Below are 24,784 nucleotides of genomic sequence, written 5' to 3' on the forward strand. Positions count from 1 at the left end.
ACGTGGTACCTGGGCTTATCCCATTTGGCCAGATACGGTAACTAACTGAGAGCTTGTAAACTGAGTGCTGTGTGTATATATATATATATATATATATATATATATATATATAATATTTTTTTTTTAACTTGCTGCCCCACGACTTACCCCTTTTGCTGCACTAGTTCTCATGCCGTGTCTGATGGCATGAGAACGATGCTCCCATTGTAGCCTATGGAAGAGCACTCTCATGAGTGCAATACTTTGCATGCGCTGGTATTACTAAGTTGAGCACAAATATCGCTTTTGTGGAAGCGATATTTAGTGCTTAACTTGTATTCTCACCCTTAGAAGGAAATTGACACACCTCAAAGTACGCTTTATGAAGAAAAAAAAAAGCTTTAACCAAGAGGCTAATGAAACGACAATAGACATGTGACCCTTTCTGGAAACAGAAAAATGAATAAACAAGCTGAAAGATTGTAAAAAAAATCCATAGAAGCCTGCAAATTAGAAATTAAAAACTCTGACCACATCTAAATAATGGAGAAGTTCCTCCTTAGAATTCTTTGGACTAGGACACAAAGAGCAAACAAGAATTGTACTGATGTTACCAGAAGAAACAACCTTAGGCAAAATGATCACACTTAGTTCCCAAAACTGCCTTATCCTGAAGAAAAACAAGATAAGGATGCTCACCACAAAAAAAACTCTTCTAGCAGAACAGCCAAAAGAAACGAAAAACCTACCAGGACAAAAACTGAATATGCAAGACATGCATAGGTTCAAAAAGGAGAAACCTGAAAAACTCTGAAAACCAAATAAGATTCCATGGAGGAGAAATTAGATAATGCATACATAAAGAGATGCCTCTACCAGGAATGAACAACAGCTCAGTGGCTTGTTCTTATCACCTAGGAGCAGCCTCTTTTAGCCCAATAGTGCTTTTAACAGAGGAGAACTTTCCTGAAGTATATAAGTCTGATCCCGCCTAATAAGGTCAGTCAAGCCTAAAAATACCAGGCAATCCCCCTTAGAACAAGGAACATGGCAACCCCAGACAAAATTGGATAATCACAGACTCAAAAAAAGACTAAGTCCTAGATAAAATTCAGACTATCCAGCAAACTTCCTAAAAAGATCTGACCCTTTAAGGAACAAGCAGATAAACCCTTATTCATACCATCCTGAAGAATTCTAGGAATTCTAAAAAAGAGTGCCAACTGAACTCATGTTCCACACAGCAGGAAACAAAAATCCCAAACCTAAATCTACCTTGTCCCAGGTTTACAGACCTGAAACAAAATGCCAGAATATTGCAAGAATCAACGTACTGCTTTATGCAACTTATTAACAGCGAAACCTTTACACTGTTTCAATTAAATCCCCAATTATATCACTCAGGAAACACCAGTGTATTGTTTCCCTAAGAGTTCCGTCTATCCCTGCATGGGACACTGACTACATGCAAAATGACCAAAGGAAAGTGCCTTACATACTGCGTGTTGGCGACGCCTCTCTGTCTAACGGGAAAAGCGTCCCATGAAAGCGTCCCATGCACACAAGGACTCTTCAAGCGTCGTGCACAACCTCTCAGCTGTATGCTTGTAAAGCACAGCCGAGGAGGCATCAGGCCCAAATAGCGCGCACACAACGGCGCGTAACGAAGCTTCGCCCCTCCGTGGGCGTATCAAGCTCAAACATGGAGAGCCAAGATGGAGCCGCCAAACAGCGCGCACACAATGGCGCAAAACGAAGCTCCGCCCATCGTGGGCGTATTGAGCTACATCTCCTGTGAGGATAAACATTTAGTAAAAACAAAATGGAGCAGCCGGGAGAAAGTAAAAACAAACAATCACAATAACTAGCACTATAAACTGACAGGTACTTAAATCTTGCCATCTCAATAGCGCCCCAACATGTTAAAGACATGCATAACAAACATCTCCCTGTCGGCTGATAAAGTTTAAACAGTAGTGAACAGGGGAGACCCCTACGTTTCTATCGGTAGAAAAAGGAACATGTAACCATCCTGTATATCTGTAACTAAAACAGGATAACGCTGTCTGCAGTTCCCAAATCTATGCTATGACATACCCAAATAGGATCACCCTGCCTGTCGGTTTCCAATTTCCATAGAAAACGAAAGAAACAGGGATATGCAACATATTATGTAGAAACGTAAGTATCTCACAAGAATCTTACACACTATTTAAGTGTTCTATAGGAAAACCCTCCCTGTCGGCTGTTAAATAAGTTATAAGCCGCTGGGAGTCAAACAGCAGACATGTTGCCTCTGATATGGTTCTATAGGAAAACCCTCCCTGTCGGCTGTTAAATAAGTTATAAGCCGCTGGGAGTCATACAGCAGACATGTTGCCTCTGATATTCAGGACTGCCTTTGAAAAAGTCATCCCCATTCCAGGGATATATTGATATATAAAGTGCCAAAACTCTTCTAAGTACATATCCAGAAAATAAAGTTTAGCACTTACCTCAGAAGGCTGCTCGGCAGTAAGGCATCTCACCCGCCTTGTGAAGTTCTCTTCTCCCCTTCACATTGGCCTGTGGAAACAAAAAGTACTGAGCATATTCCCCCTCAGACTTTTACAAACAGGGCAGCATAACAATTATGGGTGGCGCAGTGAGAATAATGTCCCACAAGTTCCCATTGCTTTAAAGCCACCAAATGCTTCTCTTTTTACTGAAGAGACTGATCCGGTCTAGGCTACGCCCCAGAACAAAGTAGCACACTGTGGCACTACTTTAAAAATAATAAAATCTTGATTGAAGAATCTATAACTAACACCTCACTCTGGCTCTTTCTATCACTAACACAGGCAAAGAGAATGACTGGGGTGGGAGGGAAGGGAGGAGAATATATATATATATATAGCTCTGCTGTGGTGCTCTTTGCCTCCCCCTGCTGACCAGGAGGCGATATCCCACAAGTAAGGATGAAATCTGTGGACTCATCGTATCTTGTAAAATAAAAAAACAAAACAAAAAAAAACACAATTTATGCTTACCTGATAAATTTATTTCTCTTGTGGTGTATCCAGTCCACGGATCATCCATTACTTGTGGGATATTCTCATTCCCAACAGGAAGTTGCAAGAGGACACCCAACAGCAGAGCTGTAATATAGCTCCTCCCCTAACTGTCATAGCCAGTCATTCGACCGAAAACAAGCCGAGAAAGGAGGAACCATAGGGTGTAGTTACTGTAGTTTAAATTTAAAAATTACCTGCCTTAAAATGACAGGGCGGGCCGTGGACTGGATACACCACAAGAGAAATAAATTTATCAGGTAAGCATAAATTGTGTTTTCTCTTGTAAGGTGTATCCAGTCCACGGATCATCCATTACTTGTGGGATACCAATACCAAAGCTAAAGTACATGGATGAAGGGAGGGACAAGGCAGGAACTTAAATGGAAGAAACCACTGCCTGTAAAACCTTTCTCCCAAATATAGCCTCCAAAGAAGCAAAAGTATCAAATTTGTAAAATTTTGAAAAAGTATGAAGCGAAGACCAAGTCGCCGCCTTGCAAATCTGTTCAACAGAAGCCTCATTTTTAAAGGCCCAAGTGGAAGCCACAGCTCTAGTGGAATGAGCTGTAATCCTTTCAGGAGGCTGCTGTCCAGCAGTCTCATAGGCTAAGCGGATTAAGCTTCTTAGCCAAAAAGAAAAAGAGGTTGCCAAAGCCTTTTGACCTCTCCTCTGTCCAGAGTAGACAACAAACAAAGCAGATGTTTGCCGAAAATCTTTAGTAGCTTGTAAGTAAAACTTTAAAGCACGGACCACGTCCAGATTGTGTAACACAAGGATGGAACCACAATCTCTTGATTGATATTCTCGTTAGATACCACCTTAGGTAAGAACCCAGGTTTGGTACGCAGGACTACCTTATCCGTATGAAAAATCAGATAAGGAGAATCACATTGTAAGGCAGATAGCTCAGAGACTCTACGAGCCGAGGAAATAGCTACCAAAAAAAAAAAAAAAAAAGAACTTTCCAAGATAAAAGTTTGATATCTATGGAATGAAGAGGTTCAAACAGAACTCCTTGAAGAACCTTAAGAACCAAGTTTAAGCTCTATGGTGGAGCAACAGGTTTAAACACAGGCTTGATTCTAACTAAAGCCTGACAAAATGCCTGAACGTCTGGAACATCTGCCAGACGCTAGTGCAAAAGAATAGACAGAGCAAAAATATGTCCCTTTAAGGAACTAGCTGACAATCCTTTTTCCAAACCTTCTTGGAGAAAAGATAAAATCCTAGGAATCCTGACCTTACTCCATGAGTAACCCTTGGATTCACACCAATATAGATATCTACGCCATACCTTATGGTAAATTTTCCTGGTGACAGGCTTTCGTGCCTGTATTAAGGTATCAATAACTGACTCGGAGAAGCCACGCTTTGATAAAATCAAGCGTTCAATCTCCAGGCAGTCAGCCTCAGAGAAATTAGATTTGGATGGTTGAAAGGACCCTGAAGTAGAAGGTCCTGTCTCAGAGGCAGAGACCATGGTGGAAAGGATGACATGTCCACTAGATCTGCATACCAGGTCCTGCGTGGCCACGCAGGTGCTATCAGAATCACCAATGCTCTCTCCTGCTTGATCTTGGCAATCAGTCGAGGGAGCAGAGGAAACAGTGGAAACACATAAGTCAGGTTGAAAGACCAGGGCGCTGCTAGAGCATCTATCAGTGTCGCCTTGGGATCCCCGGACCTGGATCCGTAACACGGAAGCTTGGCGTTCTGGTGAGACGCCATGAGATCCAGTTCTGGTTTGCCCCAACGGAGAATCAGTTGTGCAAATCGCTCCGGATGGAGTTCCCACTCTCCCGGATGAAAAGTCTGACGACTTAGAAAATCCGCCTCCCAGTGCTCTACATCTGGGATATGGATAGCTGATAGGTGGCAAGAGTGAATCTCTGCCCAGTGAATTGTTTTTGAAACTTCTAACATCTCTAGGGAACTTCTTGTTCCCCCTCGATGGTTGATGTAAGCTACAGTCATGATGTTGACCGACTGAAATCTGATGTACCTCAGAGTTGCTGAGGCCAAACCTGAAGAGCCTTGAATATCGCTCTTAGTTCCAGAATATTTATTGGAAGGAGAGACTCCTCCTGAGTCCACGATCCCTGAGCCTTCAGGGAGTTCCAGACTGCACCCCAACCTAGAAGGCTGGCATTTGTTGTTACAATAGTCCAATCTGGCCTGCGAAGGTCATACCTTTGGACAGATGGACCAGAGATAGCCACCAGGGAAGAGGATCCCTGGTCCAGATTCAGTTGAGGGGCCAAATCTGTGTAATCCCCACTCCACTGACTGAGCCTGCATAGTTTCAGCGGTCTGAGATGTAGGCGTGCAAACGGCACTATGTCCATTGCCGCTACCATTAAGCCGATTACTTCCATACACTGAGCCACCAAAGGGCGCGGAATGGAATGAAGAACCCGACAGGAATTTAGAAGCTTTGATAACCTGGACTCCGTCAAGGTAAATTTTCATTTCAACAGAATCTATCAGAGTCCCTAGAAAGGAAACTCTTGTGAGTGGGGATAGAGAACACTTTTCCTCGTTCACTTTCCACCCATGCGACCTCAGAAATGCCAGTACTACGTCCGTATGAGACTTGGCAATTTGGAAGTTTGACGCCTGTATCAGGATGTCGTCTAAATAAGGGGCTACTGCTATGCCCCGCGGCCTTAGGACCGCCAAAAGCGACCCTAGAACCTTTGTAAAGATTCTTGGGGCTGTAGCTAATCCAAAGGGAAGAGCTACAACTGGTAATGCCTGTCTTGAAAGGCAAACCTGAGAAACCAATGATGATCTTTGTGTATCGGAATGTGAAGATAAGCATCCTTTAGATCCACTGTAGTCATATATTGACCCTCCTGGATCAGTGGTAGGATGGTGCGAATAGTTTCCATCTTGAACGACGGAACTTTGAGGAATTTGTTTAAGATCTTTAGATCCGAAATCGGTCTGAAGGTTCCCTCTTTTTTGGGAACCACAAACAGATTTGAGTAAAAACCCTGTTACTGTTTCTCCTTTTGAACTGGATGGATCACTCCCATAACTAGGAGGTCTCGTACACAGTGTAAGAATGCCTCTCTCTTTATCTGGTTTGAAGATAATTGTGAAAGGTGAAATCTCCCTTTTGGGGGGGAAGCTTTGAAGTCCAGAAGATATCCCTGGGATATAATTTCCAACGCCCAGGGATCCTGAACATCTCTTGCCCACGCCTGGGCGAAGAGTGAAAGTCTGCCCCCTACTAGATCCGTTACCGGATAGGGGGTCATTCCTTCATGCTGTCTTAGAGGCAGCAGCAGGCGTTTTGACCTGCTTACCTTTTTTCCAGGTCTGGTTTGGTCTCCAGACCGTCTTGGATTGAGCAAAAGTTCCCTCTTGTTTATTATTAGAGGAAGTTGATGACGCACCTGCCTTGAAGTTTCGAAAGGCACGAAAATTAGACTGTTTGGCCCTAGATTTGGACCTGTCCTGAGGAAGGGCATGACCTTTTCCTCCCGTGATATCAGCAATAATCTCCTTCAAACCAGGCCCGAATAGGGTCTGCCCCTTGAAGGGAATGTTAAGTAGCTTAGATTTTAAAGTCACGTCAGCTGACCATGATTTAAGCCATAGCGCTCTGCGCGCCTGTATAGCAAAACCAGAATTCTTAGCCGTTAGTTTATTCAAATGAACAATGGCATCAGAAATAAAATAATTGGCTAGCTTAAGTGCTCTAAGTTTGCCAAGTATGTCATCCAATGGAGTCGCTACCTGTAAAGCCTCTTCCAGAGACTCAAACCAGTACGCCGCAGCAGCAGTGACAGGGGCAATGCATGCAATGGGCTGTAGGATAAAACCTTGTTGAATAAATATTTTCTTAAGGTAACCTTCTAATTTTTTATCCATTAGATCTAAAAGAGCACAACTGTCCTCGACAGGGATAGTAGTACGCTTTGCTAGAGTAGAAACTGCTCCCTCCACCTTAGGGACTGTCTGCCATAAGTCCCGTGTGGTGGCGTCTATTGGAAAACATTTATCTAAAAATAGGAGGGGAAGAGAACGGCACACCTGGTCTATCCCATTCCTTATTAATAATTTCTGTAAACCTTTTAGGTATTGGAAAAACATCAGTACACACCGGCACTGCAAAGCATTTATCCAGTCTACCCAATTTCTCTGGCACTACAATGGTATCACAGTCATTCAGAGCAGCTAAAACCTCCCTAAGCAACACGCGGAGGTGTTCAAGCTTAAATTTAAATGTAGAAATTAGAATCAGGTATCTTTCCCGAGTCATTAACATCACCCACTGACTGAAGCTCTCCTTCCTCAGCTTCTGCATATTGTGAGGCAGTATCAGACATGGTTCTTAAAGCGTCAGTATGCTCTGCATTTTGTCTCACCCCAGAGCTATCTCGCTAATCTCTAAGTTCAGGTAGTCTGGCTAATACCGCTGACAGTGTATTATCCATGACTGCAGCCATGTCTTGTAAAGTAAACGCTATGGGCGCCCTAGATGTACTTGGCGCCATTTGAGCGTGAGTCCCTTGGGCGGGAGTCAAAGGGTCTGACACGTGGAGAGAGTTAGTCGGCATAACTTTCCCCTCGTCAGATTCCTCTGGTGATAATTTTTTAAAAAAAGAATATGATCTTTATTACATAAAATGAAATCAGTACATTTGGTACACATTCTAAGAGGGGGTTCCACCATGGCTTTTAAACATAATGAACAAGGAGTTTCTTCTATGTCAGACATATTTATACAGACTAGCAATGAGACTAGCAAGCTTGGAAAACACTTTAAATCAAGTTAACAAGCAAATATAAAAAAACGGTACTGTGCCTTTAAGAGAAACAAATTTTGTCAGAATTTGAAAAACAGTGAAAAAATGCAGTAAATCAAACGAAATTTTTACAGTGTATGTAATAGGCTAGCAGAGCATTGCATCCACTTGCAAATGGATGATTAACCCCTTAGTTCAAAAAACGGATCAAAAAAACGAAATAGACGTTTTTTAACAGTCACAAAGAACTGCCACAGCAAGCTGTGGTCCTACCTTCCCCAATACACGACTTTGGAAAGCCTTTGAGCCCTTTAGAGATGTCCTATAGCATACAGGGAACTCCTGAGGGAAGCTGGATGTCACAGTTTGTAATTTTAACTGCACCAACTGTAACTTTTATACTATAACAGTGGAAAGCCTCATTAAACTGTTTCTAGTCAAAATTTAAGCCAGCCATGTGGAAAAAACTAGGCCCCAATAAAGTTTTATCACCAAAGCATATATAAAAACGATTAAACATGCCAGCAAACGTTTTATATTGCAATATCATAAGGGTATTACCCCTGGGAGTAAGCATGATACCAGTCGTTATTAAATCACTGTATTCAGGCTTAACTTACATTAATCCGGTATCAGCAGCATTTTCTAGTGTTTTCCATCTCTAGAAAAAATTATAACTGCACATACCTGATAGCAGAATAAACTGCACGCCATTCTCTCGCTGAAGTTACCTCATCTGTGTAATTCCCTCAGACATATGTGAGAACAGCAATGGATCTTAGTTACAACCTGCTAAGATCATAGAAACCTCAGACAGATTCTTCTTCTATTTACTGCCTGAGATAAAATAGCACAACTCCGGTACTATTTAAAAATAAACTTTTGATTGAAGAAAATAAACTAGCTATATTTAACCACTCTCTCCTACAACGACCTAGCTTGTTGAGAGTTGCAAGAGAATGACTGGCTATGACAGTTAGGGGAGGAGCTATATTACAGCTCTGCTGTTGGGTGTCCTCTTGCAACTTCCTGTTGGGAATGAGAATATCCCACAAGTAATGGATGATCCGTGGACTGGATACACCTTACAAGAGAAACACCAAACATTTTTTAAAAAACCTAACACTAAAGCCCCAAATAGGTAATCACAGTTTCAGAAGTCCGGCGAAGAAGGTCTTTTTCCAGGCGGGTCCATCATTTTCATCCACAGCGAATGAGAGCTACTGAAATCTTATTGGCTGATTTGAACAACCAATAGGATTTCAGTAGCTCTAATCCTATTGGCTGTTTTGAAAAATTCCGCCAATAGGAATGCAAGATACCCCAAATTGATTGCGGTACCTTGCATTCAATATTCAGTATACCACGGACATCGGATGAAGAGAAGCCTCCACGTTGCTGAGGGCCGCCGCTGCAGAGGATCGCCACCACCGAGGACCACCGACGCCACCACAGATGACCACTGCAGAGGATCGCCACATCTGGGAATACCGCTCCGGACCGCCACTCCGCCTTCGCTGTGGATGAAGATGATGGACCCGCCTGGAAGAAGACCTTCTACCCCGGACTTCTGAAACCGTGAGTACCTATTTGAGGCTTAAGTGTTTTTTTTTGGGGGGGGGGGTTGTTTTTTTAGATTAGTTATTTTTTGGGGGGGCAAATCTCAAAAGAGCTAAATTCCCTTTTAAGGGCAGTGAAAAAGAGCTGAATGCCCTTTTAAGGGCAATGCCTATACAAATGTCATTTTCAGGGCAATGGGTAGATTAGGTTTATTAATGTTAGTTTTTTTTTTTTATTTTGGGGGGTTTGGTGCGTGGGAGGTTTTACGGTTAGGGGGGACTTTGTTTATTTTTAATGTAAAATGGCTGTTAAACTTAGGGCAATGCACTAAAAGTTTAGTGTTAGATTAGGGGGTGTTTTTATTTTTGGGGGATTTCTTTTTATATGGGTATTAGTTTAGGTTTAATTTTATTATTTTTGATAGCTTTGTTTTTTGTTTTTTTCTGTATTTCTATTTTTTGTAGCTTGGGGGGTTGTATTTTCAACACATAGACTGCCCTCTAGGCAGGCTTATCAACTAGTAAATATAATAATGGAATATTGTGAATCTGCTGAAAAAAACATATAAACATGTGTGGGCCACTCACTGAAATTTCACCTAAAATGGAGTTTAAAATGTAGGTAGCCAAAAAAAAATTAAAAATTGGCTCAGCACTGAGGTGAAAAAAAAAAAGCTTAGCAGCAAAAGGATTATAAATGTATATTTGGAAGCAAAAAAGTGAGACATTTGAAAGCTAATTTGTGTATCATTAACCAGAATCCCCTGTGTCTGTGTTATTACTGTTAGGGATTTTTGTGGAAAAATGTACAGTTGTGCTATGCATTGATCAATGGTGTGTCACTATATTCTCATAGTGAAGGGTTTTTTTCCTCACCAAAACCTATTCTATAACAGGTTTGGATGTCCTATACCAGCTTTACTATGTAGGAAGTAAGAAATCTAAATTTGCTTAGGAAGTCTAATAAGATTGATACAAAGGGCTTGATTTATTAAGCCTCTACGGCAGCAAGTTCTCTCAAGAACTTGCTCGCCGTGATTTATCAAGCAGCGGTCACCAGACCGCTGTTTCCCTAACATCTACGCCACCTCTATTGTGGCGAAATTCAATCTCATCGGTCAAGTCCGACCGAGGAGATTGACAGCTCCTGCTCGCGCATGATTGGCTGTGCGCGGGCAGGGGGCGGGATTGCACGCGGGAGCAAAATTGTGCTCGTGTGCAATGTTAATTACCTGCGGGTAATTTTGCCCCGCCACAGGCGAGCTGAGGCGTAAAGGGGCGCGTATACGCCTCAGCGTTGATAAATCTAGCCCAAAATGTCCAGATGTCATTTCTCTAATTGTACTTTTTTGTATCCCAGCTAGACTACTTTGCCGTTATGCTTTAAAGCTGCCCAAAGTAGAAATGCACAGAAGAAAAAAAAAAAAAAAGAAGAAAATTTGGAAGCAAAAAGGCAAAGTATTAGGAAGCTATTTTGCATATTCCTACCCAGAATCCCTTGCTCTAATGAAAACACTGTTAGAGTCATCTGTGGAAAAAATTTGCAAATTTGCTATACAGTGATCTATTGTGTGGGTTAAAGGGACAGTAAACATTGAGTCACGTTATATAATTCTGCACTATGTGCAGAATTATGTAACAAAAGGATGTTCTTTTGCTTTTTAATAAATACCTAATTAGGCAGTTAAAGGGATATTCCAGCCAAAATTGGAAACCACATGGGTGCATTTCATGATTGAGCATAAGCAATTTTGTAATATACATGCATTAGAAAAAATGCTTCTAATAAAAGCTATAGCTGTTACAAAAGTGTATTTAAGTATGCACCGTGCACCAGCATTTTAAACACTGCACTTGCTCAGAGAGCCTAAGGTGCTTGTACCATTTGTTAATGACTCAACATGATACAAGCCCCAGTGATAATCTGAGCAGCTGCAATATTTAAAATATGGGTGCAGTAAAAATATCTAGCTATGCTTCACATGCAGAGAAAAATGTCAACACTAAAACCGTGATAACTTTTACTAGAAGCATTTTTGCTAATACAAGTATATTGCTTATATGTTTCTATTCAAAGATGCAATTAATCTATGTACATTTATATTTTGAGTGGAATGTCCCTTTAATACTATACTTACCAAGTGTGCAAACCCGACCTCTTCTGCACAGCATTTTTTTAAGCTAGCGCATCATAGGCTCACTGTTAAATCACAGCGATCACGGTGACGCCATTCAATTACATGTAGTGCACTCCCGCACTAGGTAAAGCAGCCAACGGCTTTGCACACGAGGCAAGTAAAGTATTAGTTACCAAATCAGGTATTTATTTTAATAATAAAAAAGGCTCTCTTTAGGTTACATAATTCTGCACTATGTGGAGAATTATGTAATGTTACCCAACGATTACTGTTGCTTTAAATTACAGGATGGGGGGGAATTTATGAAAGTACATTACAAAGCAGTTTTACATTGTATAATTTTACATTTTACAAGAAATCAATTTGAGTTTTATTTTGCTTTATTGCTTACTAATGTGATATAGTGATTAACCGTTTTATAGAATCCCTATCGCTCTGTTGCCTCTGCTTACTAATCAAAAATTGTGAATCTTAGTAGATACAACTATGGATCTACTATTCTTTACCACCAGTTTGTCAAGACCTTACATTAGTCAAAGGGCAGTAGCTACATTTGTAAGAATTTTACAATTAATGGTATTATTAACCAAGTAACTCCAGTTCCAAACACATTGAAAATTACAAAAAACACCTTTCTGCTAACTTTTATCCCTCATTCAGGTTAATGAAGAACGGGAAAGGTCCCTATAACTGACAGTTGCTATACAGGTTGCATTGAGCAAACAAGTAGTGTTAGGGTTGCCTCATATTACTATTCTCTAAAACAAGATCACAACAGCTATCTGAAGGCGTCACAAAATATTAGGGCTGATGAAAGAAAGGTTCCAAACCACTACTCATATCTTATGAGCATAAGCTTTATTTTACACTTCTCAGTGACACTAATCTTACAATATTGCATATTTACATAGACACAGGCACACATTTCTTAAAGGGACACTGAACCCAATTTTTTTTTTCTTTCGTTATTCAGATAGAGCATGCAATTTTAAGCAACTTTCTAGTTTACTCCTATTATCAATTTTTCTTCGTTCTCTTGCTATCTTTATTTAAAAAAAGAAGGCATCTAAGCTTTTTTATTACCTCAGAACTCTGGACAGCACTTTTTTATTGCTGGATGAATGTATCCACCAATCAGCAAGAACAACCCAGGTTGTTATCCAAAATGGGCCGGCATCTAAACTTACATTCTTTCATTTCAAATAAAGATACCAAGAGAATGAAGAAAATTTGATAATAGGATTAAATTAGAAAGTTGCTTAAAATGTCATGCTCTATATGAATCACGAAACAAAAAATTTGGGTTCAGTGTCCCTTTAATTCATATGATTTCATTAAAGGGCCATAAAACCCAACAATTATCTTTCATAATTCCGATACAACAAGCCATTTTAAACAACTTTTCAATTTACTTCTATTATAGAATTTGCTTTGTTCTTTTGCTATCTTTTGTTAAAAAGCATACCTACGGATGCTCAGGAACAGCAATGCACTACTGAAAACTAGCTTTTGTTTGGTAGCTACACATATATTACTCTGTCATTGATTCACCTATATGTATTCAGCTATCTCCCACAGTAGTGCATTCCTACTCCTTGAAGAAAGAGAATGAAGCAAATTTGATATTAGAAGTAAATTGGAAAGTTGTTTAATTATTCAGATAGAGCATCCAATTTTAAAGACAAATAGCATATCTTACCCAGAGTTCTCTGGCATAATAGTAATAATGTATACAAAATACTTCTGGGAAAAAGAAGCAGGGATACTTGTCTAAACAAGCTAATTGTTTATAAAATAATTATATGGCTCTTAAAGGGACATTAAACACTTTGAGATGGAAATATAAAATGATAAATCGTATATATATATATATCAAAAAAACTCTGCAGTATACTTTCATGATTTATTTTGTCTCCTTTTCCTGTAATTCCATTTTGTGAGGTTTTCAGTTCCTGTTAGAAATGGAAGTGCAGAACACTTTTATTCCACACAGTCATTGGCTGTACACTATAGTGACAGATTTATAACTGTCACTAATTGGCTACAGCAGAGAATGTAACCTAAGCTACAACATGGATGCTTCCATTTTTTTTTATAGACACTAAAACTTTACATTTATTTCGTCAATAATGCAGCTAATAAAACTTAAAAAAATAAGTCTATATGTTATTCACAGACTAATCTTTTCTTTGAATGCATCATTCTATGTAGCATTTATTTAATGTTTACCCCTTTGAGTGCTAAGCAATTTCCCACCTGGGTGCTAAGCTGGATTTGAGCTTTTTTTTTTTTTATTATATATAAATATAATTTATTTTTTACTTTTTTAATTTTTTTTTCCAGATCTCCAAGACTTATACCGTTGGAAAGGTTAGGTGATTACCTTTCCAACAGTGGGTTCATGCTTCTAAGTAGCATGCCCCCATTTCCCTATATTGTACATTGTCATTTTTAAATAAAGTTGCGTCATCACGTAATTGTGCGTGTCAACACGCGAAACATGAAGCCCTGGCGATGCCTGTCACTATACAGGCCAGATCGATGGAGTGGGAGCCCAAGATTACCCTCAAGGTGGGTAAGTGCTAGCGACGGCTCTGAGCCGTCGTCAGCACCTGACTGGGACAATTTGCGACAGCTCAGAGCCGTCGTTAGCACTCAAAGGGTTAATGTCTCTTTAAGTTAAAATGAGCTAATATTAAAAATGTTAAAAAAAAAAATTGCACAAATTATTATTAAAAACATTCATGTTAAATTATGCAATTTGTGCTCTGGACACTGGAATTTAAGCAGGGGCGAGTAAAAAAGTGAGCGAATGTACATTCACTGACTATCAAAACCTTGAAGTGTGTCAGCGTGTAGAAGTGGTGAAACTGTCTCACAGTCAAAGTCTTGCAGCACCATCTTGAAGGTGGAGAGCTGCAGCGCTTGACTGAAGTCATAGAGAAGAAGCGCGGGCAACATGCTGGTAAGGCAGCAGTCAAAAACAATGGCTGTTAGCAATCAACTCCTACATAAAGTCCAACCAAATTACATTGAAGTTTGCAATCAATTTTGGAATCACCAATCATCTGCTTATTCTTCCCCTCAAATCATTAATAAGTTTCCTTAGCAAAACTGCGATCCATACTAACTGAACGATTTGCTGGGGATGAGCTGTCACTCCGATGGGGAAGTTGGGCAGATAGTATCTGTTCAATACCAGCTGTACAGGTCTCCTCTGTGCCCTGCTAACTACAGGAATCGTCATTCGTTAAGTCTCAGAGCACACAGGCTGCCGGCTGATGTGCGGGACTAGATCCTGAGACAGGCAGTAGCATAATGAGAGCACATTTACCAGTTTCCTCCCCCTACACATCCATGTGAGTATTAGGAATATGGTCACTAGCCTGCAAGTGACATCACTTGTCAGTCAGATGGCAGCACAATCAGGAGCTGTGTAACTTATGTTAATAAAAGGTGACATCTTAAATGTTAAGCTAATTTTCCTGGTCATAGAAAATTATAAGCTATGCGTTTATAGATCAACAAAGTAACATTGATGTGAAATATATGGTATACTCTATGAATCTTTTGAGTAAACCCTGTGGGGATAACCACTGTGTGTTGCTTTTCTGCATGAAGAGTGCTAAACTATTTTACCTGGCTCTGAATTCTCCCATTGTTAGTTCTCCCATTGTTAGTTTTTTTTTTTCAAGCAGAAGGAAATCTTGTACAAAATAGCAAATAAGTTTGCATCTATCCATGTAGTCAGAAATTACAGATGTAATGGAAAAAATATCTCTCATCCCCTCTCTATTTCTCACTCCTCTCCTTTCTCACTATATAATGTTTTAGTACTATGTAACTGTGGGGGAGAGTGTGTGTGAATAAGTCATTGTGTGTAAGTGTGACAGAGTGTGTATAAGAGAGAGTATGTGAGTACGTGTGTGAGTCTGTGAGTTTGTGTATAAGTGAGAGAGTGTGTGTATAAGTGAGAGAGTTTGTGTGAGTATGTGTCGGTGAGTTTGGCTTTATGAGGGTGAGAGTAAGTGTGTTTTAGAAAAGGAGTGTGTGTGTGTTTGTAAGACCGTTGTCAGATTATGGTATATAGGTGTAAGTCCCATGCAACTGTATATACACACAATATATATTATATATATATATATATATATATATATATATATATATATATATATATAGATATAGATATATATATATATATATATATATATATATATATATATATATATATATATATATATATATATATATATATATATATATATATATATAGATAGATAGATATATATAGATAGATAGATAGAGAGCACTCTCACTTTCCAAACTTAATGCCAGGGTGCCAGCAGATGAATATGCACAGTAAAGGAAGGCACTCACTGGTCTTTTTCTTCAAATTAACTTTAATAATCGTGACGTTTCGGGGACACACTCCCCTTCCTCAGACAAAGACAAACTAAAAGTGACTGGACTTATAAAGCCAAACAAACCCCTCCCAGTGAAAATTGCGCCAAAACAGTTACCATGGTGATCCTCAAAAACATTATAGTCATGTGATAAGTGTTGCTCCTGTGAATTAATGCTGTTCAACAAACTATACAATGTTCACACATATGTATATTGCAACATATATAAATATTAGAAAATTACATTAAGGTATATGAAAACAAATGTAGGAAGCATACTGTACCAATAACCACATAAAGTGAACATATATTGTGTTTAAAAGGTATCGTGGGAATAAACTATACATTCTCCTGCTCTCAAAGTGAATGAAATGGATGAATACCTAAGTGTCCCCTAACACATATTGTGTCCCTGAATCAGTGTAACAGTGTCTATATCAAAGTGTATGTGAACTATATTATAAACATAATACCAGCCTTCTGGATGCTCTGAATTAAAAGTTCTGATTGCAAAACCTAATCAGAAAATCTGAGTAAATATCTAAACATAAATTTAAGTAAATGTTGTAAGCAGCGTTAAAGGATCAAAAGTACTGGTCAATTCAACAGTATTAGACTAGCAAGTTACAACAGGTAATACATCCTATACCGTATCACACAAACCTGATATGGCAATGCGGTTAAGAATCCAACTATCGGCTCGTTTGTTCTATGCATTCTATCGCAGCCCTTTCTACTTATTAGCTAGAGGGAAGCATACCTGTTCCTTCTCTTTCTTGTATAACCGCAGAATCACCATAAATACAGCTGATCTAAGAGAACAGCGTGGCCCCGCGATGAATATCTGCGACGCACACAGCCAGCTGGTGTACTGACGTCATGCAGCTGCGCGCTGTGTTGTGTATCAGGTAGTCATGGTGACGGTACACGCTGTAGATAGAGTCTCGTAGAGGGAATGCCCTTACTTTGATTACTCACATACTGTGTGGTCCAGCATTATCAAATATATAAGTTGAATTAAGTCTAAAGGACCCAGAGCAGTCAATTGACTACATGTGGTTGTATGTATGGTGTTGGACTCTAATCACTGTGTCTACAGCCCTACTTATAAAACATCATATCTAATCAATCGGAGTTTGCCTAACATCAATGTTGCCAGTGATACACAATAAGTCAGAACTATATGATAAGATAAAGAATAATGTAGAAAGAAAAAAGTGCTAACAATAAAATAAATAAATGAATAAAATAGATGAAAGGAAAAAATATGAGATAACATAGAATAAATAGAATAGTTAAATACAAATAAAATAAAATAATAATGAAAATGAAACAAATAAAAAAATAAACATATATGTGTGAATAAACATAAATGATGCAGAAATACAGTCAAGAAATGCAAAGAATCCCAAAAGATATAAAGAGAGTGAGAGAACCAAGCAAAGAAGTGTATAGAAGACCCAAAACATCCCATATGGATATAGGTAAGGAAACCCCAAAGACATGCAATAAAATAAACCTAAGGAAAAGGAAAAAAATACCCCATAGTGGAAAAACCAGTGACCCATTTGATCTGTGGATTGACCAGCAAAAATTCCAGCGGTCACTACGACTCAAAGAACACTTTAATACCGATCCAAGTTCAGAAATGGACATTTCCTTCCGCAAAGCCAGCAAGTTTGATCCGACTAGTTATAACCCCAGCATAAAGATATACTCCCGGTTGGTGAATACTGACATTGCAGAGATACCTAAAACGAGATTTCGGAACAACTTGACTAAAGAAGAATTTGACTCAATTAAAACACTGGCCACAGACCCTAAAATCATCATCCGCCCTGCGGACAAAGGAGGTGCGACAGTGATCATGAATTATTCATACTACCAATCAGAAATCAAGGGGCAACTGAGTGACACGATGACCTACAAACAGTTACACAGAAACCCAACTAAGGAGTTCCAGAAAGAAATTGAGACCCTGGTCAAAGAAGGAGTGATGCAGGGCTATATCGATGAGAAAATTGGGGGATTCTTAATCACTGAATTTCCTATCTGTCCAATATTATACACCTTGCCCAAGGTGCACAAAAATCTATCACAGCCACCAGGGAGACCAATTGTCTCGGCTCGGGGTTCCATTACATCACCATTATCCCAACTGATTGATATCTTTTTACAACCATTGGTCAAGAATATGAGATCGTATGTGAGGGACTCTATGGATCTCATTGGCAAATTAAAAGGCTTCAGGATGGAAGAGGAGTGGATCTTGGTAACAGCAGATGTGAATAGCCTCTATACGGTTATACCCCAGCAAGAAGGAATTAAAATGGTAGCGAAAACCCTGAGCAGATATCCGTATGTGGGGCCACCAGCACACTTCCTATTACAAATTCTGGAGCTAAGCCTGAGACTAAACTATTTCAAATTTGAAAATTCGTATTTTTGCCAAATAAAGGGAACCGCAATGGGTTCAAACGTTGCCCCTTCATTTGCTAATCTTTATATGGAAAACTATGAGGAAGAGATCATGAAGGTGTTCCAGAAGGTGCTGCTATACTGTAAATAAAGTCTGTTTGTTTTTACTAGACTTTTGCCACGAATCATCATCTTTATTCAATCATATACTGTACAACTTTATTTAACATTTGGAGTCCTTTTGATACATTGTATCCAATAGTGTATCTACTGTCACTGGTGTATCCATCAACACAAGTGGACGATCCGGCTTGGTGCTAAGCTTGTGGCTGGTCACTGCATGCTGTTTGCCTGTCGCTGCTCCCTTGCTCCAGAGTTGCTCTGACATCTGACATCCATCAGTGTGAGTTAGCTGGACGACTCCCAACAGTCCAGAAGGCATTTGTGACACTTCTCAAGTGTCATACAGCTTGTAAGTACGGTCTTACTTGTACATTTGGCGTGTTTGAATCATCTGATTGTGCACCATGGTGGCGCCTTCTTTTTTTATCTTTCACATCTACAGATCATAACATCTTGGGACACCAACAAGAATTTCGAAGAAGCAGCCTGCCATCTGTTCCAGACATTTGTATCTGGATTATGGACTAGACGAACTGTCCAAATTTCACATAACCACCATCGACCAGATTGGTTTGATTGGGACTTTTTATTACTCTGTATATTTATTTTGTAATGTTCACTCCCGTATTTACACATAGGGGTTTTTTATTATAGCATTGCACGATATGTTGACATCTTCACTTTTTATACACAGGTATTTGGCGCACTGGTTTTTTTTCACATTCAATATTCTTTTTGTTCCAGAAGAAAGAAGTCATCATGTACCAGCGTTATATAGATGACTTGTTCATTGTTTGGGGGGGCACAAAAGAATCCCTACAAGAATGGTTCAACTACTTGAATGGGTTGAACCACCCCATTCAGTTTAAAATGAGCTGTAGTGAAGAGAAGGTGGAGTTTCTGGATCTATGTATCTTTAGGGATGGTATGACTGTAGGAACAACATTATACCAGAAGCCAACAGATAGGAACTCGGTATTACACGCTCATAGCTGCCATCCTACATCATTATTAAAGGCTATACCACGGGGCCAGATGACAAGGGTCAACAGAAACAACAGCAATGCAGATGTCATGAAAACACAGCTAGAAGAAATGGCAAAGAAGTTTTTGGCCAGGGGCTACAAATGGGACTATCTCCTGGCATGTATGAAGGAACAGGATGTTCCCAAGGAGAGACCAACAAGGGATGATACACAGAGGATGACATTTATAACTAGATACTGCCCAGATGTAAGGAACATTGGACAGTGTCTAAGGACCCACTGGCATATCATTAAGGATGATACAGGTCTTCCATTTGGCGAATGGGGAAGTCCAAGAGTGGGATTCAAGAGAAACCGCAATCTGAGGGACCAACTGGTAATAACAGACCCCAAACATTGTTACGATAGAAAAACCTGGCTATCCTCTAACAAGAAAGGATGCTATCGTTGCAGTGGTTGCACTACCTGCCATGCGATGATTCCGGGGGCGACCTTCCATCATCCGTACACAAATGTAACTTTCAAGATACAACACTACTTGACCTGTACCACGACATATGTGGTTTATTTAATTAACTGCCCATGCGGTTTATTCTATGTAGGGAAAACAGTGGATGACATCCGCACCCGCATGGCGAACCATCGATCGGCCATTAGAACAGCCATCAAAAATAACGGCAGTGAACAACCGGTGGCACACCACTTTGCTATCAGCGGACACAGTGTACAGGATCTAAGATTTAAGCTCATAGACCATGTCCCTGTGCCCTCTAGGGGTGGGGACCGGGACAACAAATTACTACAAATCGAATCCAAGTGGACCTTCCGTCTCAATACCATACGCCCGAAGGGGCTGAACGTGAACCTGGATTGGCACTGTTTCCTTTGAACTATTGGGGACTCCTATGGATTTACAGTGGATATCTATGAAGAAGTTAGAGTAGAAGACGGACTGTATGACTCAATCCTTTGAATTCTACTTATGAGAGTTGACGATCCATTCATCTCCACTCACAACCCTCTATTTTGTTTTTCCACTATGGGGTATTTTTTTCCTTTTCCTTAGGTTTATTTTATTGCATGTCTTTGGGGTTTCCTTACCTATATCCATATGGGATGTTTTGGGTCTTCTATACACTTCTTTGCTTGGTTCTCTCACTCTCTTTATATCTTTTGGGATTCTTTGCATTTCTTGACTGTATTTCTGCATCATTTATGTTTATTCACACATATATGTTTATTTTTTTATTTGTTTCATTTTCATTATTATTTTATTTTATTTGTATTTAACTATTCTATTTATTCTATGTTATCTCATATTTTTTCCTTTCATCTATTTTATTCATTTATTTATTTTATTGTTAGCACTTTTTTCTTTCTACATTATTCTTTATCTTATCATATAGTTCTGACTTATTGTGTATCACTGGCAACATTGATGTTAGGCAAACTCCGATTGATTAGATATGATGTTTTATAAGTAGGGCTGTTGAATCACTCTATAGTTTATAGACACAATGATTAGAGTCCAACACCATACATACAACCACATGTAGTCAATTGACTGCTCTGAGTCCTTTAGACTTAATTCAACTTATATATTTGATAATGCTGGACCACACAGTATGTGAGTAATCAAAGTAAGGGCATTCCCTCTACGAGACTCTATCTACAGCGCGTACCGTCACCATGACTACCTGATACACAACACAGCGCGCAGCTGCATGACGTCAGTACACCAGCCGGCTGTGTGCGTCGCAGATATTCATCGCGGGGCCACGCTGTTCTCTTAGATCAGCTGTATTTATGGTGATTCTGCGGTTATACAAGAAAGAGAAGGAACAGGTATGCTTCCCTCTAGCTAATAAGTAGAAAGGGCTGCGATAGAATGCATAGAACAAACGAGCCGATAGTTGGATTCTTAACCGCATTGCCATATCAGGTTTGTGTGATACGGTATAGGATGTTATTACCTGTTGTAACTTGCTAGTCTAATACTGTTGAATTGACCAGTACTTTTGATCCTTTAACGCTGCTTACAACATTTACTTAAATTTATGTTTAGATATTTACTCAGATTTTCTGATTAGGTTTTGCAATCAGAACTTTTAATTCAGAGCATCCAGAAGGCTGGTATTATGTTTATAATATAGTTCACATACACTTTGATATAGACACTGTTACACTGATTCAGGGACACAATATGTGTTAGGGGACACTTAGGTATTCATCCATTTCATTCACTTTGAGAGCAGGAGAATGTATAGTTTATTCCCACGATACCTTTTAAACACAATATATGTTCACTTTATGTGGTTATTGGTACAGTATGCTTCCTACATTTGTTTTCATATACCTTAATGTAATTTTCTAATATTTATATATGTTGCAATATACATATGTGTGAACATTGTATAGTTTGTTGAACAGCATTAATTCACAGGAGCAACACTTATCACATGACTATAATGTTTTTGAGGATCACCATGGTAACTGTTTTGGCGCAATTTTCACTGGGAGGGGTTTGTTTGGCTTTATAAGTCCAGTCACTTTTAGTTTGTCTTTGTCTGAGGAAGGGGAGTGTGTCCCCGAAACGTCACGATTATTAAAGTTAATTTGAAGAAAAAGACCAGTGAGTGCCTTCCTTTACTGTGTATATATATATATATATATATATATATATATATATGCACACATATACATACATATATATATATATATATATATATATATATATATATATATATATATATATATATATATATATATATATATATATATATATATATATATATATATATATATATATATATATATATATATATATATATATATATATATATATATACAAAACACGGAAGGGAACTGCACTCTCATACCGGACCGGGTACACATCCCATGACCCTGCAACATGCTCAGCCCTGGGTGCCACGGGCACTCACAGGAAGCTTTGCTGTCCCCAGAGCCACAAGCAGTTAACCCCAGACAGGTCTGGGTGCAAGAACCATAGGGAAAATTACAAAACAAATTAATACAACACACAGAGAAAACTCAGCACTCACTTACAAGCTCTCAGCTAAGATTTAAAAGCAAAAATGGAAAGGTTAGTCACCGCATCTGGCCAAATGGGACAAGCTTGCATTGTGTGGCTGTTTTAGGGTCTCAGGTATTGGAAAGGACCTTGACGTGGTACCTGAGCTTGTCCCATTTGGCCAGATGCGGTGACTAACCTTTCCATTTTTGCTTTTAAATCTTAGCTGAGAGCTTGTAAGTGAGTGCTGGGTTTTCTCTGTGTGTTGTATTAATTTGTTTTGTAATTTTCCCTATGGTTCTTGCACCCAGACCTGTCTGGGGTTAACTGCTTGTGGCTCTGGGGACAGCAAAGCTTCCTGTGAGTGCCAGTGGCACCCAGGGCTGAGCATGTTGCAGGGTCATGGGATGTGTACCCGGTCCGGTATGAGAGTGCAGTTCCCTTCCGTGTTTTGTATATGTCTAGGGTGGTTACATATTCATGTGCACCCTTCCCTTGTTTTCGATTTGAAAGCTTGCATTGTGTGGCTGTTTTAGGGTCTCAGGTATTGGAAAGGACCTTGACGTGGTACCTGAGCTTGTCCCATTTGGCCAGATGCGGTGACTAACCTTTCCATTTTTGCTTTTAAATCTTAGCTGAGAGCTTGTAAGTGAGTGCTGGGTTTTCTCTGTGTGTTTATATATATATGTACACACATACATAAATAAATACACACACACACAAACATGCAGAGTGCATGACACCATGGTAAAACGTTTTTTCTACTATTTTTTGTGTTAACACGTAAGCACTTACCTTCTGTATCAATATTGTCATCAGGAATCTCCAGTTCTATAATTGTGTGGCTGTTTTAGGGTCTCAGGTATTGGAAAGGACCTTGACGTGGTACCTGAGCTTGTCCCATTTGGCCAGATGCGGTGACTAACCTTTCCATTTTTGCTTTTAAATCTTAGCTGAGAGCTTGTAAGTGAGTGCTGGGTTTTCTCTGTGTGTTTATATATATATGTACACACATACATAAATAAATACACACACACACAAACATGCAGAGTGCATGACACCATGGTAAAACGTTTTTTCTACTATTTTTTGTGTTAATACGTAAGCACTTACCTTCTGTATCAATATTGTCATCAGGAATCTCCAGTTCTATAACATTCATGCTGGACTCTCTCCAGGAGCCACAGAACATACTGGAAAAATACCTGGACTGCAGGGGGAAAAAACAACTGCTTAATATTCAAACTAACATATAGCTTGGATTGAATGGAATCAAACAGTATTTGAATTTAGTGTGTATGTCAGTATACAGTTTTCCTGCAGTAAAATACATAAATGATGTAAAGAAGCAGAATGATGTGGTATACTCACACTTGCATTCTGCTGTTCACGCCAAAAGGACATTAAAAGGGAAAGTAAAGTCAAAACTATACTTCTATGATTTGTAAAGACCATGCAATTTTAAACAACTTTCCAATTTACTTCTATTATCAAATATGCTTTGGTGGTTGCACATATATGCCTGTTGTCATTGGCTCACCAGGTGTGTTTAAAGAGCTCCCAGTAATGTGCTGCTGTTCCTGACCCTTATTTTTTAACAAAGGATACCAAGAGAATGAAGCAAATTTGGTAATAGAAATAAATTGTAAAGTTTTTAAAATTACATGCTCTGAATAATAAAAAAAAAAATAAAAAATTGTCTTTACTTTCCCTTTAAAATCAAATGTTTTTATATATCCACAGTATATATATCAGAGCTCCCATCAGCCCTGGAAATAACAGGTTTATAATGGTCTGGGTGCTCTGCCTGCAGATCCTGCCACAGCGCCCCCCCATCAACACAAATGTCTCAGTTTCTAGAGCAAAACCAGGGACTATACTGGCTCTGCCTAAAACATACCTGACCCCGCCCACAACACAACCCGCAGCTCTAACACAGGTTGCGCTACCACTCATATGTCCAGCTTCCCTCCCTTTCACAGAAATCCTTTTGGAAGTATTTGGAGGTATCCTATATAAGTAAGCAGTGAATTGCAAAATACATGCTCAGAAAATAAATGTATTAAAGGGATACTATACCCAAATGTTTTCTTTTATGATTCGGATAAAGCATGACAATTTAAACAAAAACTTTCTAATTTACTCCTATTATCAATTTATATTTGTTCTCTTGGTATTTTTATTTGAAAAAGCAGGAAGGAAAGCTTAGAAGCTAGACCATTTTTGGTTCAGCACCCTGGATAGTACTTTCTCATTGGTGTGTAAATATAGCCACCAATCAGCAAGCGCTACCTAGGTGCTGAACCTTAAATGGGCCAGCTCCTAAGTTTCATTCC

At 39.3% G+C, this 24,784-nt stretch overlaps 1 protein-coding gene across 5 annotated transcripts in view; it reads right to left on the bottom strand.

Moving 5' to 3' along the window:
- Positions 1 to 24,784, bottom strand: part of GMCL1 (germ cell-less 1, spermatogenesis associated) — a 509,303-nt gene that overhangs the window by 430,558 nt on the left and 53,961 nt on the right. For all 5 annotated transcript variants that reach the window (XM_053718223.1, XM_053718225.1, XM_053718220.1 and 2 more), the window contains one exon: positions 23,562 to 23,658. In XM_053718223.1, the coding sequence (XP_053574198.1) occupies positions 23,562 to 23,658 (97 nt within the window). The remainder of the gene's footprint in view (positions 1 to 23,561; positions 23,659 to 24,784) is intronic.

The sequence above is a fragment of the Bombina bombina genome, chromosome 6 (genome assembly GCF_027579735.1).
Source record: "Bombina bombina isolate aBomBom1 chromosome 6, aBomBom1.pri, whole genome shotgun sequence".
NCBI classification, from domain to species: Eukaryota; Metazoa; Chordata; class Amphibia; order Anura; family Bombinatoridae; genus Bombina; species Bombina bombina.